Source organism: Schistocerca serialis, chromosome 1 (genome assembly GCF_023864345.2).
Source record: "Schistocerca serialis cubense isolate TAMUIC-IGC-003099 chromosome 1, iqSchSeri2.2, whole genome shotgun sequence".
NCBI lineage: Eukaryota > Metazoa > Arthropoda > Insecta > Orthoptera > Acrididae > Schistocerca > Schistocerca serialis.
Window position 1 is genome coordinate 801,173,123 of NC_064638.1, and position 20,474 is coordinate 801,193,596.

General features: G+C 41.8%; 1 protein-coding gene across 1 annotated transcript in view; it reads left to right on the forward strand.

The window, feature by feature from the left end:
- The window catches only part of LOC126434973 (ATP-dependent 6-phosphofructokinase-like), a 439,746-nt gene that overhangs the window by 43,546 nt on the left and 375,726 nt on the right, over positions 1 to 20,474 (forward strand). The window contains exon 3 of the mRNA XM_050090461.1: positions 296 to 485. Within this exon, the coding sequence (XP_049946418.1) occupies positions 296 to 485 (190 nt within the window). The remainder of the gene's footprint in view (positions 1 to 295; positions 486 to 20,474) is intronic.

Below are 20,474 nucleotides of genomic sequence, written 5' to 3' on the forward strand. Positions count from 1 at the left end.
CACAAGTTCTAGTAGCCTGTGTGAGCTTTTGTATAAAAGTCCTTGGAGAATTGCATTGCCATAGTCAAGTGTGAGAAGTATTAGTAACTGTACAAGCTTCTTTTTAGGCTTGAAAGGAAATACTTCTTGTATTTCTATAGTGAATGAAGTGATACTGACACCTTTATACACGCTACACTTGTATGTTCAATCCACTCTGATGTTACTGTAGCACCACACAGTTTTTTAGTTAAGATAGTCCAAATACTCACTTTTTTAGTTAAAATAATACAGTTACGTGATAAATTATTTACAGGGTGGGACCATTATTGGTTCAGCCAGATGCATGGATTTTAAAGAACGAGAAGGACGCTTAAAAGCTGCTGCTAACTTGGTGGACAGAGGAATTACCAATCTGGTGGTGATTGGTGGTGATGGATCATTGACAGGTGCTAATCATTTCAAGACAGAGTGGCCTTCTCTTCTGGAAGAACTTAGCAGTACAGGTGAAACCAACTGAATACTATTTAACAGTGAAATATATTTTGGTGTTATTCCATTGATATTATCAAAGACACATGGAGTTTACTATACATGTGTTCATTGTTTATTTCATTAGTCCATCTCTTTTCCCTAAGATTCTTTGAGAACTAAGGATTCACTCTTATCTTCAAACACACACACACACACACACACACACACACACACACACACACTCCTGGAAATGGAAAAAAGAACACATTGACACCAGTGTGTCAGACCCACCATACTTGCTCCGGACACTGCGAGAGGGCTGTACAAGCAATGATCACACGCACGGCACAGCGGACACACCAGGAACCGCAGTGTTGGCCGTCGAATGGCGCTAGCTGCGCAGCATTTGTGCACCGCCGCCGTCAGTGTCAGCCAGTTTGCCGTGGCATACGGAGCTCCATCGCAGTCTTTAACACTGGTAGCATGCCGCGACAGCGTGGACGTGAACCGTATGTGCAGTTGACGGACTTTGAGCGAGGGCGTATAGTGGGCATGCGGGAGGCCGAATTGCTCAACACGTGGGGCGTGAGGTCTCCACAGTACATCGATGTTGTCGCCAGTGGTCGGCGGAAGGTGCACGTGCCCGTCGACCTGGGACCGGACCGCAGCGACGCACGGATGCACGCCAAGACCGTAGGATCCTACGCAGTGCCGTAGGGGACCGCACCACCACTTCCCAGCAAATTAGGGACACTGTTGCTCCTGGGGTATCGGCGAGGACCATTCGCAACCGTCTCCATGAAGCTGGGCTACGGTCCCGCACACCGTTAGGCCGTCTTCCGCTCACGCCCCAACATCGTGCAGCCCGCCTCCAGTGGTGTCGCGACAGGCGTGAATGGAGGGACGAATGGAGACGTGTCGTCTTCAGCGATGAGAGTCGCTTCTGCCTTGGTGCCAATGATGGTCGTATGCGTGTTTGGCGCCGTGCAGGTGAGCGCCACAATCAGGACTGCATACGACCGAGGCACACAGGGCCAACACCCGGCATCATGGTGTGGGGAGCGATCTCCTACACTGGCCGTACACCACTGGTGATCGTCGAGGGGACACTGAATAGTGCACGGTACATCCAAACCGTCATCAAACCCATCGTTCTACCATTCCTAGACCGGCAAGGTAACTTGCTGTTCCAACAGGACAATGCACGTCCGCATGTATCCCGTGCCACCCAACGTGCTCTAGAAGGTGTAAGTCAACTACCCTGGCCAGCAAGATCTCCGGATCTGTCCCCCATTGAGCATGTTTGGGACTGGATGAAGCGTCGTCTCACGCGGTCTGCACATCCAGCACGAACGCTGGTGGTCCAACTGAGGCGCCAGGTGGAAATGGCATGGCAAGCCGTTCCACAGGACTACATCCAGCATCTCTACGATCGTCTCCATGGGAGAATAGCAGCCTGCATTGCTGCGAAAGGTGGATATACACTGTACTAGTGCCGACATTGTGCATGCTCTGTTGCCTGTGTCTATGTGCCTGTGGTTCTGTCAGTGTGATCATGTGATGTATCTGACCCCAGGAATGTGTCAATAAAGTTTCCCCTTCCTGGGACAATGAATTCACGGTGTTCTTATTTCAATTTCCAGGAGTGTATATATATATATATATATATATATATGGCTATTACAAATGATTGAAGCGATTTCATAAATTCACTGTAGCTCCATTCATTGACATATGGTCACAACACACTACAGATCCGTAGAAAAACTCATAAAGTTTTGTTCGGCTGAAGCCGCACTTCAGGTTTCTGCCGCCAGATCGCTCGAGACCGCAGTGAGACAAAATGGCGACAGGAGCCGGGAAAGCGTGTGTCGTGCTTGAGATGCACTCACATCAGTCAGTCATAACAGTGCAACGAAACTTCAGAACAAAGTTCAACAAAGATCCACCAACTGCTAACTCCATTCGGCGATGGTATGCACAGTTTAAATCTTCTGGATGCCTCTGTAAGGGGAAATCAACGGGTCGGCCTGCAGTGAGCGAAGAAACGGTTGAACGCGTGCGGGCAAGTTTCACGCGTAGCCCGCGGAAGTCGACGAATAAAGCAAGCAGGGAGCTAAACGTACCACAGCCGACGGTTGGGAAAATCTTATGGAAAAGGCTAAAGCAGAAGCCTTACCGTTTACAATTGCTACAAGCCCTGACACCCGATGACAAAGTCAAACGCTTTGAATTTTCCGCGCGGTTGCAACAGCTCATGGAAGAGGATGCGTTCAGTGCGAAACTTGTTTTCAGTGATGAAGCAACATTTTTTCTTAATGTTGAAGTGAACAGACACAATGTGCGAATTTGGGCGGTAGAGAATCCTCACGCATTCGTGCAGCAAATTCGCATTTCACCAAAAGTTAATGTGTTTTGTGCAATCTCACGGTTTAAAGTTTACGGCCCCTTTTTCTTCTGCGAAGAAAACGTTACAGGACACGTGTATCTGGACATGCTGGAAAATTGGCTCATGCCACAACTGGAGACCGACAGCGCCGACTTCATCTTTCAACAGGATGGTGCTCCACCGCACTTCCACCATGATGTTTGGCATTTCTTAAACAGGAGATTGGAAAACCGATGGATCGGTCGTGGTGGAGATCATGATCAGCAATTCATGTCGTGGCCTCCATGCTCTCGCGGCTTAACCCCATGCGATTTCTTTCTGTGGGGTTATGTGAAAGATTCAGTGTTTAAACCTCCTCTACCAAGAAACGTGCCAGAACTGCATCAACGATGCTTTCGAACTCATTGATGGGGACATGCTGTGCCGAGTGTGGGAGGAACTTGATTATCGGCTTGATGTCTGCCGAATCACTAAAGGGGCACATATCGAACATTTGTGAATGCCTAAAAAAACTTTTTGAGTTTTTGTGTGTGTGTGCAAAGCATTGTGAAAATATCTCAAATAATAAAGTTATTGTAGAGCTGTGAAATCGCTTCAATCATTTGTAATAACCCTGTATATATAAAAACAAAGATGATGTGACTTACCAAACGAAAGTGCTGGCAGGTCGATAGACACACAAACATACACACAAAATTCAAGCTTTCGCAACCAACCGTTGCTTCGTCAGGAAAGAGGGAAGGAGAGGGAAAGACGAAAGAATGTGGGTTTTAAGGGAGAGGGTAAGGAGTCATTCCAATCCCGGGAGTGGAAAGACTTACCTTAGGGAGAAAAAAGGACAGGTATACACACACACACACACACACACACACACACACACACACACACACACACATATCCATCCGCACATACACAGGCACAAGCAGACATTTGTAAAGGCAAAGAGTTTGGGCAGAGATGTCAGTCGAGGCAGAAGTACAGAGGCAAAGATGTTGTAGAAAGACAGGTGAGGTATGAGCGGCGGCAAATTGAAATTAGAAATTAGCGGAGATTGAGGCCTGGCGGATAACGAGAAGAGAGAATATACTGAAGGGCAAGTTCCCATCTCCGGAGTCCTGACAGGTTGGTATTAGCAGGAAGTATCCAGATAACCCGGCCGGTGTAACACTGTGCCAAGATGTGCCGGCCGTGCACCAAGGCATGTTTAGCCACAGGGTGATCCTCATTACCAACAAACACTGTCTGCCTGTGTCCATTCATGCAAATATGTATATGATAGATTGATAGACTCTCTCTTTCTCTCTCACTCCTGATGGGCTCAGTACGGGATGAGTGGCAGAATGGGTGGTGAATGGTGGAATGGGTGATGAGCTCATAGAAGAGATGTGAATTGGGGAGAAGAGGACAGGGAATTGTGGAAGAATACACTATATACAACAACAAAACACAGTGCTCATACAAGTGTTTGCTAGCAGCAAAATGTGTCAAAGGCTTTAGGAAGACTATGCAATGTTTCATAACAACAAATTGCCTCCGTTGAGCGTGACATCGCAACTGTTTACCTTAGATTCGTTTGAAAGGTTGCAAGCGAGCTTATGCGCGTATGCAGTCGAGTCGCGTATGATTAGTACCTTCTCCCACTTCTGGCTACAGAAGTGTGGCAGTGAGCAGTATAAGCAATAGCAGCAACAAGCCAGATGCTATCCAGGAAATTTTACTGGTGTGCCTAAGTTGCCAGATTCATGTATGCGCAACAGGCCTGGAACTAGGGGGCGGGGGCAAACGGGTATCTGCCCCGGGTGGTAGTTTCAGAGGGGCGAGGCGCCAAATTCATATTATTGAGGAAATAGACCTTGTTTCACAAAGCACCTAGCATCCAGCACACGTTGGTATATCGATTATTCATATGATTTTGAACACATCCCTGTTGGTTTTTGAACATTTTCGAACAAATTCTAAGTTGATTTCTGAAGTAATCGTAACTTGATTTTTGAATGCATGCATGGTGTACGTGATGTCTCTGCCAGGGGAATCCCTGTCTCAAAGGGGACGTGTCTATACGAGCTGAGCGGAATAAAGCCGAACAGGTGAATGCCATTCGCCGTTTATGTGGTTAATTGGGTTTGCAAATAATCAGCGTTGTTATAACTCCTAGCGAATTTCATAGATTCAGACTACCAGAGTAGAAATAAACAACTAAAAGGAATAACAGGCAACAAGAAAATGAAATTTTGACAGAAAATTTTTGACTACACTGCTAAGGGCCAGTTATACAGTCCCCAGTTAGCAGCCACTTAAGTTCTATTCTGGGAGTAGTGCGGAAAACGCATTGTATGAACACGTAATAATGCCTAACTGGAGAATAAATGTGGGATAACTAAACCGATGATTGTTGCAGGGTTAGTGAAGTTAACCAGAGAATAAGTTTTGACACTGGCAGGAATAGTTACAGAATTGGTGATGACAAGATTGTTTGTTAGAATGAGGAAGGAGAAGAAACGGGGACTCTCACAAATTAAGGAAGAATATGACGGTTCCAAATTTATATAAAAATTTCATACTACTACTTTTCGTTCTAATGCTTCAGAAGCTAGAGAGTATGAATGAAATATGAAACTATTTCGTAACATAAAACTTTTTGCTTGTAGTAGGCCTAATAGGCATTTGATATAGGTACTTTGTGAATTATATTCTGTCGTGTTAAAAAAATAGACTCATTTATTTGGTGTGTGTGACAAGCAATATTAGGCAGGCCTATTTTGTTTTATCTAGCAGTGACAAAATACACGTAATCAGATCGAGAAACCACACCAGCCTTGGGTACAATTTGTATTAACAACTTTTTTAGCATTACACAAGAACATTTTGTTTTTACAAGTGACAAAACGTTTGATGAAGTTTGATGAGATAATAGATCCTTTCACAGAAAGGAAAGGACACCATGTAAAGCTGCAGCAAGGTTAGAGAGAAAAAAAGCTGGGACTTAACGATTGAAGAAATGTGTACTGTCTTGCTTGTCACTTGTCTTTACTCCTTTTATGTATCCTATATTTAATTTTATGTCACACAAAACAGCTAGGTATTAGCTAATAGGCAGTAAAGACTGCAAATTTTCTAAAGAGTTCTTGTTCTGCCAGTTAACAAATAATCCCATCCAGTATTAATTGCAAGATTTTTTTAAAGTGGGGCTGGATGTCAAACCGGCTGACTGGGAGCAGGAGAGGCACCACAGGACATTTTAATTTCCACTGTCCTGAATATAGTTTGATGACACTCATTAAAAAATATTACATGTTTGAATTCCACAGAGCGAAATACAGAGACCAAATAACATGCCTTACGTTCCCTCAAACATATATGTTTCGTGTATCATACTCTTCAAAAAGATGTGCCTTAAACATGAAGATATTTTATAAAAGTCGATTTTTTAAAATTTTGGGCGTCCAACCTCAAACGCTCGAGGGAGGGGGAGTGCCACTATCTAGTATTGCCCCGGTTTGGAAATATCATAGATCCGGACCTGATGCACAGAGCAGTCTGAGTTGTAGTGGGGAGGTGGTAGTCTTCACGTGACCCCTGTTTACGTTAAGTGATTTTGCTGTTTCCTCTTCGTTTATTGCTCTCACGTCAAATGAAAACAAAACGGATGTCTTGGCCTGGAGCTATCAAGTGAATTAAAATACATTCCAATAATTACAGGAGGCTAAAATGTGTTGTTAGTTTCAGATTTTATTTTGTTTCCACCTTTCTGACAGTCAAACATTGATCGCCTTGCAGAACAATGAAGTTATTTTTGTCAGTTTGTTAAAGAAATTTGACTTTTGTTAATCTTTTCTGCTCAGGCAGTCAATCTATTTGAAATGAAGTGTTTAATTCCACACTATTGGCTAGTTTCAACTGTTAACTGCATTTCAAGTTCACGTTTTCATCTTCTAGCACATATGGCATTATGACTTAATAAAGAACCAAACATTAGGTAATACAGTACTGGTACTCCAAGAAAATTTGCATCTGAATCTGGACATATGAATGAGCACTTTAAGCCGAATGATGCATTTTAGTATGGTTCACAAAATTCCCGTGCTCTTGGAGTAATCCCTAATGTCTTGTTTCTTTTATGACATAATGTAAGATCTTTCAAAGTTTTACATGTACGAACGTACATGCTTCCTGCATCATTGTTGCTGTGCAAGTTTGGTGACACCTGTTATCTGGCACTCTTTGGCAACTGCTGAAACGAATCTATTTCTAACAGTTCGCGGGAAAATATTCCGAATGGTTCTTTGAAAAGCATTACTTTCAAAGTAAATTTTCTTTTACGCAAGAAGAACTCTGTGGGCGAATGTCCGATGCATTTCTTAAATCACAGAGCGTTTGACTCTAATTCAAAAATCATAATTTGAGGACGACCACTTACAATATTTTCGAGCCAGAAAGATCAGACATTTATGTCATTGTTAAAAATTTTACTGGCATTTTGTGTGATATATTTTAAAGTGCAAAAAAAAAAAAAAAAAAAAAAAAAAAAAAAAAAAAAAAAAAAAAAAAAAAAAGAGAGAGAGAGAGAACATTATGTGTGAAAGCTTAGCTTCTCTTTTCTTTTCTTGTAGCAACACTATGTATATTAATTTAAACCATTACCTTTTCCTATTTGTGTGTTAGCACTACTTGACAGTGATGTTGCTTTTGGCTGACTACATCACATGCGTGTCCTATGCTCTGAATATCCTCTGTCATCGGCCGGCAAGATCGTTTGTCATGAGCTACGACTGGCTTACAGAAGCGCATCGCAATCTCTGCTCAGTCCTTCGGAAAGTAACGTGCGGTGTTTGGAATTTATACTTTCGTAATACGAAAATATGCAGTGTGCATGTTGCTGCACATCAGACATCTTTCCAAAACGTGTTTTTTCCCCTGAGTTTCGTTCTCTAAAGTGCATGGAAATTCTACGCTGGTGTATAAAACCACAACAACTGAAAGAATTGATAAGTTTTACAGTTCTGAGGAAAATTATACTGTTACTTAACACAGAAAAAGTGTGAAAAAGTGTATTTTCATTTGGGAGAAAATGTATTTTTAACGGAAATCCGGGAAAAATCCGAGAATTTTTTTTTCTCATCCACATATACACCCAGTAAAAGCAATACACAGATCTAATAGATTCTTCCTCGAGTAGGAGAGAAGAACATATTGGGAAAAATTAAAAGAAAGGGTAGGCTACTCAGACTCCAGGATGAGACAAGGATAGACAAAGATGAAGAGGGAGGCAACAGGGAGAGTGGTTGGAGATGGTACATTAATAAGAACTGTGCCACTTGAGTCCCGAGATGATAAGGATGGAATGAGAAGTAAAGATAGATTAAGATGAAGAGAAGTGAACAGCACAGTTAAGAATTAAGTTAAGAGAAAAGAAGGAAAGAGTCATAATATACATAAAAATAAGGAGACAGAACTGTTGGCCAATACTTGTCTTCAGGAGGCAATAGACTTATATAAAAGTAAAAGGGACTCACTATCTAGCTTTTGGAATTAATAGTCCATTCATTGGGGAGGAGAGGGACATTTTTTGGGCAAGCTTAAAAAGGAAGGGAAGGTAAGGGAATGGAAAGGAGGGCAAGGGAAGGGAAGGGAAGGGAAGGGAAGGGAAGGGAAGGCAAGGGAAGGGAAGGGATAGGAGGGGAAGGGATGGTCATTCAGGCCTTTAGTGATCTGCCAAGCTCTCTCCTCCAGTGTTCTGTGAAACAAGTATTGGGTGGGAGGATCCAAACAGCTCATGTGTTGTGACTTCTGAAATTTTCCCGGCATATTTCTTCTTCTAATAATTCCCGGGTATGCAGCCAGATCCCGTCGACATTCTGCCACGATATTTCGGCCCAGAGACGTCCGGCCATCATCAGGTGAGTACACAACTACTGAAGAGCCCAGGTGCAGTCGCGGTATTTATGCCGAATCTCGCGCATGCGAAATGTACTGGCATCCTACAGCACATGCGTCAGGTGTTGACATGCGCAGCATAGCCGAGTTGTACGTGCTGCCCTCGGTGGTGAAAAAAAGGTTCATCTAGTCATTGAGTATCGAATGACACTGTTGATTCCGCTGTGATTGTATAATTTTAATAACAGGATTCCAATTTTTATCCAGCTGAAAGCCGTTGTCACGATTTATAAGATTATTGGCAAGACGTATTTCCACTGATTCCTTGATTACGGAATCCCAAAAACCGGAAACCGGGGCTAAAATTTTTGTTCCATTGTATTCCATTGAATGTCCCAATGAAATACAGTGCTCTGCTACTGCCGATTTTGACGGTTGCCGCAGACGGGTGTATCTTTCATGTTCTATACATCGTTCATGGACAGTTCTTGTCGTCTGGCCAATATATGCAGAGCCACATTCACAGGGAATTTTGTAGACGCCTGCTTTCTTCAGTTGTAAATCGTCTTTAACGGATCCAACCAGGGCCCGGTTCTTTGCTGGTGGACGGAAGATAACCTTGATTTTATTTTTCTTCAGTAATCGGCCTATTTTCGAAGACACATTCCCAGCATATGGAAGGAACGCAGTTGATTTAAAGTCGTCGTCTGGGCTCACAGAGACAGTACGAACAGGCAAAGTGCAAAGTTTAGCCAACTCGTAACACGAAAGCTGCAAGAAGCTATCTCTGGATGATCCGTGGTGAACCTCACGGAGAAATCTTTTGACGATGCGACGATGTCAGTGCTCGCGAAAGGTTTAAACTTCGCTCCTACACCTGCCTCACTGCCTTTAACGGATTTCATCAGTTCCATTGAGGAAGCCATTAGACGTCTCCCTGTGGATTCTGCAGACAAAATTCGACGTGAATCTTGCCAAACGTTGTTGAAATGTGCACCACAACGGAGTAAATCTCGCCAGCTGAAAGAGCTGCTCTCCGCAGCCTGAGAGAAGATACTAGCACAGTCGTACTGCCTGCGGATAAGGGTAACGCCACAGTTCTTCTGACAAGAGAAGCCTACAACGAGAAGATATATTGTCAGCTAAATGATTCTACGTACCGTAGAATTGAAAAGGACCCAACAAGCCGAATATCAAGGAAAACTACTACCCTTTTGAACAACTGTTCTCTACCTGAACAAATTATCAAGAGATTGAGACCACACAATGCAGTACCACCAAGACTCTACAGTCTTCCGAAGATACACAAGGATGGTGCACCACTACGATTAATAGTGCGTAATATTGGTGCTGCGACCTGTTCTACAGCAAAATATCTGGCCTCATTACTAAAGCCGTATGTGGGTAAGTGTTGCCACCATATACGTAATTCCGAGGATTTTGTCAGTCGCTTGAAGGAAGTTAAGCTTAGCAGCTCGGATTTATTAGTCAGCTTTGATGTGGTCTCACTTTTTACCAAAGTGCCTTTAATGGAATCATTACATCTTATTGGTAACTTATTCAGCGCAGAAATGACGGCCTTGTTTGAACATATACTCTCCTCAACGTACTTTTTATTCAATGACGAATTCTTTGAACAAACAGACGGCGTCGCCATGGGGAGCCCTTTGTCGCCTGTGGTAGCTAATCTCTTTATGGAGGACTTTGAGGAGAAAGCACTTGAGTCTGCTGTTTTAAAGCCTACGGTCTTCTGGCGGTACGTAGATGATACTTTTGCTGTATGGCCTCATGGCAGACAGGAACTGGAGAAATTCCTTCATCACTTAAACTCATTACATGAGAACATCAAATTTACGATGGAGATTGAAAAAGAGGGCACTTTACCATTTCTAGACGTGCTAGTACGCCGTAAAATTGACGGGTCATTAGGACATTCTGTGTACAGGAAACTGACTCACACAGATCTGTATCTCCAGGCGTCAAGCTGCCATCACCCAGCACAAACAGCCAGTGTTCTCAGTACCTTAATACATCGAGCGCATATAATATCGGATGATGAAAACCTCCACGCAGAATTAGAACACGTGGAGAAGGTTTTCAAGGAGAATGGCTACACTTCTCGCCAAATAAGGAAGGCCATGCGCAACTATCATAACAAGAAGCAACGCACTGAGGACGCAGATGACGACTTTAAATCAACTGCGTTCCTTCCATACGCTGGGAATGTGTCTTCGAAAATAGGCCGATTACTGAAGAAAAATAAAATCAAGGTTATCTTCCGTCCACCAGCAAAGAACCGGGCCCTGGTTGGATCCGTTAAAGACGATTTACAACTGAAGAAAGCAGGCGTCTACAAAATTCCCTGTGAATGTGGCTCTGCATATATTGGCCAGACGACAAGAACTGTCCATGAACGATGTATAGAACATGAAAGATACACCCGTCTGCGGCAACCGTCAAAATCGGCAGTAGCAGAGCACTGTATTTCATTGGGACATTCAATGGAATACAATGGAACAAAAATTTTAACCCCGGTTTCCGGTTTTTGGGATTCCGTAATCAAGGAATCAGTGGAAATATGTCTTGCCAATAATCTTATAAATCGTGACAACGACTTTCAGCTGGATAAAAATTGGAATCCTGTTATTAAAATTATACAATCACAGCAGAATCGACAGTGTCATTTGATACTCAATGAATAGATGAACCTTTTTTTTCACCACCGAGGGCAGCACGTACAACTCGGCTATGCTGCGCATGTCAACACCTGACGCATGCGCTGTAGGATGCCAGTACATTTCGCATGTGCGAAATTCAGCATAAATACCGCGACTGCACCTGGGCTCTTCAGTAGTTGTGTACTCACCTGATGATGGCCGGACGTCTCTGGGCCGAAATATCGTGGCAGAATGTCGACGGGATCTGGCTGCATACCCGGAAATTATTAGAAGCTCATGTGTTGTACTGAAATATGGCATCCCGGCTAAGACACAAGTTGAAAATATGCTCACTATTTTTATTTACTTAAATTTGCCATATTTCGTGACAGTATCTTTTCCGTTAGACATTTGCAAGGAGATATTAGTCTTGGCTTCAGTTGTCTAAGTATGATTCCACTATGCATCTTTGTCGGCTGCAGAAAAGACGTGGTTCAACATGTTTGCCTCATTTTGGTGTTTCAAATACCATTTCTTCAAATGTAATTTCTTTTTTTATAGTTAATACAAAAAAATAGTAACATAATTCAAAATTATTTATGACGGCGACCTTCACATTCTTCTTCCGTCAACACACACCAAGAGTTAACAGCCGACTGACTATAGTCAAAGACGACTCCAACGTCAAAGATATTTTACACAACACACAAGCTTCCACTTGTAATCAGTCTCTTTGCTATTCTTCAATACATTTTCTAATAGTAATCAATATGCTTTCACTCTCAAAAACAGAAGTAAATTAACGTATAATAAGACAAATTATAATAAATTCAGACAAAAAATATAAGAAAACATTTACAATTCGGTATCGACAAATACGGTAAAAAAAAATAACATCTCCCAGATCCATTACAGTACCAAGCACTCAGATCCCTTGAATTATGCAACTGGGTATTGGGCATCCACTAAGACGAGCAGTTCTTCAGTGGCCAGTCAAGCACTAAGCCAGTTTAGTGGCGGTAATGCCTAAATAAAAAGACATAACTTAGCTGATAAACAACATATGTTATTTTACAATTCACTATGTCTTTAATACTGTCACATTCTACCACTGGTGGGACTAGAGCAGATGGTGTGTGAATGTGCAGGACAGGTTTTACATTGGGGACGATAGCACATACCTTACGATACCTTGTGGTAGGGATAATGGTTGGGAATGTCATAAGATTTGACTAGATTCTTACAGAGGTTAGGAGGGTGACAGAAGATAAGAATGGGTGGTGGGGGGAGGATTGAGGAAGTCATAGCGTTGGTGGAGTAAAGCATTGTGGCATTCAGGGTCTAAGTATACAGGATGGTCCATTGATAGTGACCAGGCCAAATATCTCACAAAATAAGCATCAAACGAAAAAACTACAAAGAACGACACTCATCTAGCTTGAAGGGGGAAACCAGAAGGCACTATGGCTGGCCCGCTAGATGGCGCTGCCATAGGTCAAACGGATATCAACTGCATTTTTTTAAAATAGGAACCCCCATCTTTTATTACATATTTGTGTAGTGCGTAAAGAAATATGAATGCTTTAGTTGGATCACTTTCTCCGCTTTGTGATCGATGGCGCTGTAATAGTCACAAACGTATAAGTACGTGGTATCACGTAACAATCTGCCAATGCGGACAGTATTTGCTTCGTGATACATTACCCGTGGTAAAATAGACCATTTACCAATTGTGGAAAAGGTCGATATCGTGTTGATGTGTGGCTGTTGTGATCAAAGTGCCCAACGGGCATGCGCTATATATGCTGCTCGGTATCCTGGATGACATCATCCAAGTGTCCAGACCGTTCGCTGGATAGTTACGTTATTTAAGGAAACAAGAAGTGTTCAGCCACATGTGAAACGTCAACCACAACCTGCAACAAATGATGATGCCCAAGTAGGTGTTTTAGCTGCTGTCACAGCTAATCCGCACATCAGTAGCAGACAAATTGTGCGAGAATCGGGAATCTCAAAAACGTCGGTGTTGAGAATACTACATCAACATCGATTGCACCTGTACCATATTTCTATGCACCAGGAATTGCATGGCGATGTCTTTGAACATCATGTACAGTTCTGCCACTGAGCACAAGAGAAATTATGAGAGGATGACAGATTTTTTGCACGCATTCTATTTAGCGACGAAGCGTCATTCACCAACATCAGTAACGTAAACCGGCATAATATGCACTATTGGGCAATGGAAAATCCATGATGGCTGCGACAAATGGAACATCAGTGAACTTTGCAGGTTAATGTATGGTGCGGCTTTATGGGAGGAAGGATAATTGGCCCCAATTTTATCGATGGCATTCTAAATGGTGCAGTGTATTCTGATTTCCTGCGTAATGTTCTACCGATGTTACTACAAGATGTTTCACTGCATGACAGAATGGCGATGTACTTCCAACACGATGGATGTCCGGCACATAGCTTGTGTGCAGTTGAAGCGATATTGAATGGCATATTTCATGACAGGTGGATTGGTCGCCGAAGCACCATACCATGATCCGCACGTTAACCGGATCTGACGTCCCCGGGTATCTTTCTGTGGGGAAAGTTGAAGGATATTTGCTATTGTGATCCACCGACAGTGCCTGACAACATGCATCAGCACATTGTCAATGCATATGTGAACATTACGGAAGGTGAATTACTCGCTGTCGAGAGGAATGTCGTTACACGTGTTTCCAAATGCATTGAGGTTGATGGACATCATTTTGAGCATTTCTTGCATTAATGTGGTATTTACAGGTAATCACGTTGTAACAGCATGGTTTCTCAGTAATTATAAGTTCACAAAGGTACATGTATCACATTGGAACAACTGAAATAAAATATTCAAACGTACCTATGTTCTTTATTTTAGTTTAAAAAACCTACCTGTTACCAACTGTTTGTCTAAAATTGTGAGCCATATATTGTGACTATTACAGCGCCATCTACCACATTGCAAAAAAAGGGGACCAACTAAAACATTCATATTTCTTTACGTACTACACACATATGTAATAAAAATAGGGCTTCCTATTTAAAAAAAATGCAGTTGATATTCGTTTGAGCTACGGCAGCGCCATCTAGCGAACCAACCATAGTGCCATCTGGTTTCCCCTTTCAAGCAAGACAAGTTTCGTCCTTTGTAGTTTTTTCGTTTGATGCTTATTTCGTGAGATATTTGGCGTGGTCACAATCAATGGACCACCCTGTATATAAGGAACAGGAGTGACCCCAGCACTGATCCCTGGGGCATCCCCCATTTGACCATGCCCCACTCAGACCCCACAGCATAGCCATTCTGTCCGCCCCGATAGCTGAGTGGTCAGCGTGACGGATTGCCGTCCTACGGGCCTGGATTCGATTCCTGGCGTGGTTGGGGATTTTCTCCGCTCAGGGACTGGGTGTTGTGTTGTCTTCATCATCATTTCATCCCCATCCGGTGCGCAGGTTGCCCAATGTGGCGTCGAATGTAATAAGACCTGCATCAAGGCGGCTGGACCTGCTCCGCAAGCGGCCTCCCAGCCAATGATGCCAAATGCTCATTTCCATTTCCATAGCCATTCTGAACATGGTGGATAATGAGCTTTTACTGTCTTGTTAAAGTAAGAGATGAAACAGAAAGCTGCTCCCCGTATGTCATAATGGTCCAACTTCTGGAGCAATACTTCATGATCAACACAATCAAACACTTTAGTTAAATCAAAAAAGATGTCTAGTGTCTGAAACCTTTTGTTTAATCCATCCAGTACATCACAGAGAAAAGAGAATATAGTATTTTCAGTTGTTAAACCTCTTCTAAAACTGAACTATACATTTGATAGCGAATTATGTGAAATAAAATAATGAATTATCCTTACATACACAGCCTTTTCAATAACTTTAGAAACACTGATGGCACTTCGAAATAAGCCTAAAATTGTCTACGTTATCACTGTCTCCCTTTTTATAAAGTATCTTTACTAATGAATACTGTAATTGTTCAAGAAACTGACCATTCTTAAAGGAAAAATTACAAATATGGCTAAGTGCAGGGCTAACATGTGCAGCACAGTACTTTAATATTCTGCTAGGTACTCCATCATATCCGTGAGTCCTTAGTCTTCAGCAATTTAATTATAGACTCAATCTCTCCCTTGACAGTATCACAGAGGAGTATTTCAGATATCAGTCTTGGAAAGGCATTTTCCGAATGAGTTATATGATTCCCTGTTGAAACTAAGCAATGCTCAGAAAGTGATTGTTAAATACCCTACATACAGGGTGAGTCAGGAGGAAAGGCACGTGCTTTGACAGGTGATACCACTGGTGATTCTGAACAAAAAACTTCTAATAAACATATGCCCTTTTCTTAACCATCTCTGGGTAATCCAGCGAAAACACTAGGAATGGGAAAGGTGCAGGTGATACTGTTATTTTATGGTTTGTTTAATTGTGTATGTCCCCTCACAGAAGATGTTCAAACAGTCCACCGTCAACTTCAATGCATGTTGCTGCTCTTGTAGACAGGTGTTGTGTCACTGATCGCTCAGTTTTGCATTCCTTTACCTGGACACAAGCGTGTAAAACACAAGCGAGAAGTTTCTCTTTTGTGTCCCCTCTGCGCTTGTATACATCGCTCTTCAGCCATTCCCATAAACAGTAATCCAATGGGGTAAGACCGGGTGACCTCGGTGGCCAAGCAATTGACTCCATGGTGACTGATCCAACGACCAGGATACGTTGTGTTGAGATACTGTGTTACTGGCCGCACGGAATGTGTAGGAGCTCCATCATGCTGAAAGTACATACGAGCTCGTGTTGCCAAAGGGATATCCTCCACATAATCTGGTAACAATTACTACTGGCCATTAAAATTGCTACACCACGAAGATGACATGCTACAGACATGAAATTTAACTGACAGGAAGAAGATGCTGTGATATGCAAATGATTAGCTTTTCAGAGCATTCGCACAAGGTTGGCGCCGGTGGCAACACCTATGACATGCTGACATGAGGAAAGTTTCCAACCGATCTCTGATACACAAATAGCAGTTGACTGGCGTTGCCTGCTGAAATGTTGTGATGCCTTGTGTAAGGAGGAGAAATGTGTACCATCATGTTTCCAACTTTTATAAAGGTCGGATTGTAGCCTATCGCACTTGCGGTTTATCGTATCGTGACATTGGTGCTCGCATTGGTTGAGATCCAATGACTGTTAGCAGAATATGGAATCGGTGGGTTCAGGAGGGTAATATGGAACGCCGTGCTGGACCCCAGTGACCTCGTATCACTAGCAGTCGAGATGACAGGCATCTTATTCTCATGGCTGTAACGGATCGTGCAGCCACGTCTCAATCCCTGAGTCAACAGATGGGGACGTTTGCAAGACAACAACCATCTGCACGAACAGTTTGATGATGTTTGCAGCAGCATGGACTTTCAGATCGGAGACCATGGCAGCAGTTACCCTTGACTCTGTATCACAGACAGGAGCGCCTGCGATGGTGTACTTGACAAACCTGGGTGCACGAATGGCAAAACATCCATTTTTTGGATGAATCCAGGTTCTGTTTACAGCATCATGATGGTCACGTCCATGTGTGGCGACATCGCGGTGAACTTACTTTCGAAGCGTGTATTCGTCATCGCCATACTGGCATATCACCCGGAATGATGGTGTGGGGTGCCATTGGTTATATGTCTCGGTCTCCTCTTGTTCGCATTGACGGCACTTTGGACAGTGGACATTATATTTCAGATGTGTTACGACCCGTGGCTCTACCATTAATTTGATCCCTGCGAAACCCTACATTTCAGCAGGATATTCAGTATTCAGTATATTCGCCATTGACCACTTACAGTGGAATAGGTCTGAACATTAAATATACAATTAACAATAACTTTACAGTAAAGTTTTTACAATTTAATTCCTTTTCTTTTAGGAATATTCTTACATACTAATGTCAATGATTACTTCAAAATATTCTGTTATCTTATAAAATGGGTGTTTGAGTAACCAGTCATAAACGTTACGTTTGAAAATATTACTGGCCAGTGACCGAGCAGATGCTGGAAGTTTGTTGAAGAGTTTTAAACTCATTATTTTGTGTGAGTTTGCAGTCTTTGTGAGTCTGTGTCTTGGTATGTCGAAGTCCAGTTTGCCTCCGGTGTTGTGGGGATGTATGTTCTCTCTCGTCTCAAACTCATTTAAGTTGCTTTTGACATAAAGCAGTGCTGTGTAGATGTATAGATGCACAACAGTTAATATCATGTGCTTGATAAAGAGGGGGTGGCAGTGTTCCTTGGGCTTAACTTTGCTCATTATTCTGATTACTTTTTTTTGAATTTTCAGAATTTCACTGACAAAGCAAGAATGTCCCCATAACAATATGCCATAGGAAATGTGTGACTGAAAGAGGCCAAAATATACCACCTTTAGATACTCATCAGTGACTTAACCTGTCAGTCTCCAGATGAGATAACACACTCTTGCTATTCTCTTGCAGATATGGCTAATGTGTTCCTCCCAGTTTAATTTTGAATCAGTGTGGAATCCTAAAAATTTTATTGATTTGCTTTCAACAGTTGTAGTTAAACCCAGAATTAGTTCTTGTGTTTTATCAGGATTACACAGGAGTTCATTAGAAGAAAACCAATCCATTACTAGTTCTAGTTTTTCCTGTGTCGCCTGATACAGTTCTGTTGTGTCATGGTGTGTATTAAGCAATGTTGTATCATCTGCATAACACACAATTGAATTTGCTCCTACATGATAAGGTAAGTCATTAATTGCAATGATGAACAGAAAAGGACCTAGGACCGAGCCCTGAGGCACTCCAGTCTGGACTTCCTTCAGTGAGGAGCATCTATTTTTAATTGATACAAACTGTCTCCTGTTACTTAAGTATGATTCGATTACATCCAAAGATGGTTTTTGTATGCCATAAAATTCCAGTTTTGCAAGTAGGGTGTTAGATGGTATGCAGTCGAAGGCTTTGCTAAGATCACAAAGTACGACTGATACTAGATCCTTATTTTCGAATGCAGTTAACACCTGGTTAACAACTTCAGTGACAGCAGTAGTGGTATTTTTACCATGTTGATATGCAAACTGTCTGTTGGAGAGGAGACCATGCTTATCAAAATAGTTATTTAGTTGACTGTACATTACATATTCAGAAACTTTAGAGATAATTGGTACAATAGAAACTGGTCGATAGTTTTGGGGCAGATGCTTATCTCCCTTTTTAAAGACTGGTATCACTTTAGCGGTTTTGAGCGCATCTGAGAAAACTCCAGATTCTAAACACTTGTTAAAAATGAAAGAAAGAGGTTGACAGATAAGGTGTATTATTTTTTTCATTACATAGTTAGAAAACCTATAACAGTCCATACTTTTGGAGTTGGTGAACCTTGCCACAGCTTTTACAATATCCTCTGGGGTGACAACATTCTAGTGGAAAGTATACATCCTATGGGGCACAGCACCAAGATGATCTAGTGCACAAGTGCCATTTTGCTTGATTTTGTTTTTCAGCTCGCTCACTGAGGTTAGGAAGTAATTATTTACTTCTTCTGGGACCAGCATTGCATCTTGTGTATGGGTTTGTGAATTATATTGGTTGATGATATCCCATGCTGCTTTACATTTGTTGGGAGCACTTTCAATGTAATGTTCACATGCTTGTTTTTTGGCCAAGGACAGTTTGTCTTTGTAGATTTTTTTACATAAGCTCTATAAGAAGTATTATCTAACTCAGGTCCTTGTTTACAAGAATTTTTATATATTCTGTACAGTCTGAGCATCTCCCCCCTAGTGAGAGCTAGCTCATCAGTATACCATTTTAGCTGTTTGTTTTTCTGTTTATGCTTAGGGCTACTTTCGATTAATGGTGAGCAGGAGTACCATAACTCTGAGTATTTCCAGGAAGTTGTTAAACACCATTTCACCAGCACTCTCCTCAGGTTGTGTGTTGTATACAAAGTCCAGTTAACATCAGATATTCTGTCAGTAAATAAATTAATATATTCATCTTTCTGCCCTCTTACCCATGTGGCTTTAGACTTGATTCTGACTGATTTGTCTGATTTCGGCAACTGATCACAGGAGAATGTTAAAATCAATGGTTCATGATCAGCTAGGGCTCCACTGGCAAGTCTGACGTCATACATATCTCTAGAAAAATTTACTACAATATTATCTGAGCACGCCCTATCCCGTGTTGGTGTGTAATTTGTACATTGTAAATTTAGTGATCTTAAGATATTAAAAAACGTTCTAGTAACATGTTCATCACTGTTGGCCATTTCAATGTTGAAATCACCACAGATAATTAGTTTTATGTTAGATTTTAGTATTTTCCTCATAAGCAGCTCAAATCTTTCGAAAAATGTATTTACATCTCCTCCTGGTGATCTATATAAGCTAACGATTATGGTATTCTCTACGTTTAGTCTTATACAGCTAAATTCTCAATCAAGTTCAGCACAGTAAGAGCTAACATCTATTTTAGTAAACATTATACTATCTTTAACAAATATTAGGGCACCTCCATTCTTTCTTTCACTTCTACACATAATGTCTCCAACAGCATACCCTTGAGGAACAAAATATTGTACTTGATCTTCTGTCAGCCAATGTTCTGAGATACAAACAACATCAATGTTTTCAATACTGCAAAAATGTTCTAATTGTAATACTTTGTTCTTAATGCAGTGAATGTTTTTTTGCATCACAGTAACAGATTTATCTTTATTGTTTATTGTCTGTGAACACTCTCTCATTCGAATGTCGCTTTTAGCACCTAGTACAAGTACAGGAGGTTTATTACCCGCCGATTCACAGACTTTTATACTAAAAAATGACGTGCATTCCAGGTATTACTCAAACCGCTACTTTTGTAGATTGTTTTATTCCGTGTGAGTCTTTCTTTAATTATTTCATTGACACTTTCGCACACAAACTTTTTCCCTTCATAGTTTAGGTGGTGCCCATATCTGGTGTGAAGGTTACGCTGCAGTTTACTTATATCGTTCTTCGAATTTCTTTATTAACGCACGAACTATAGATTAGATCGTGCC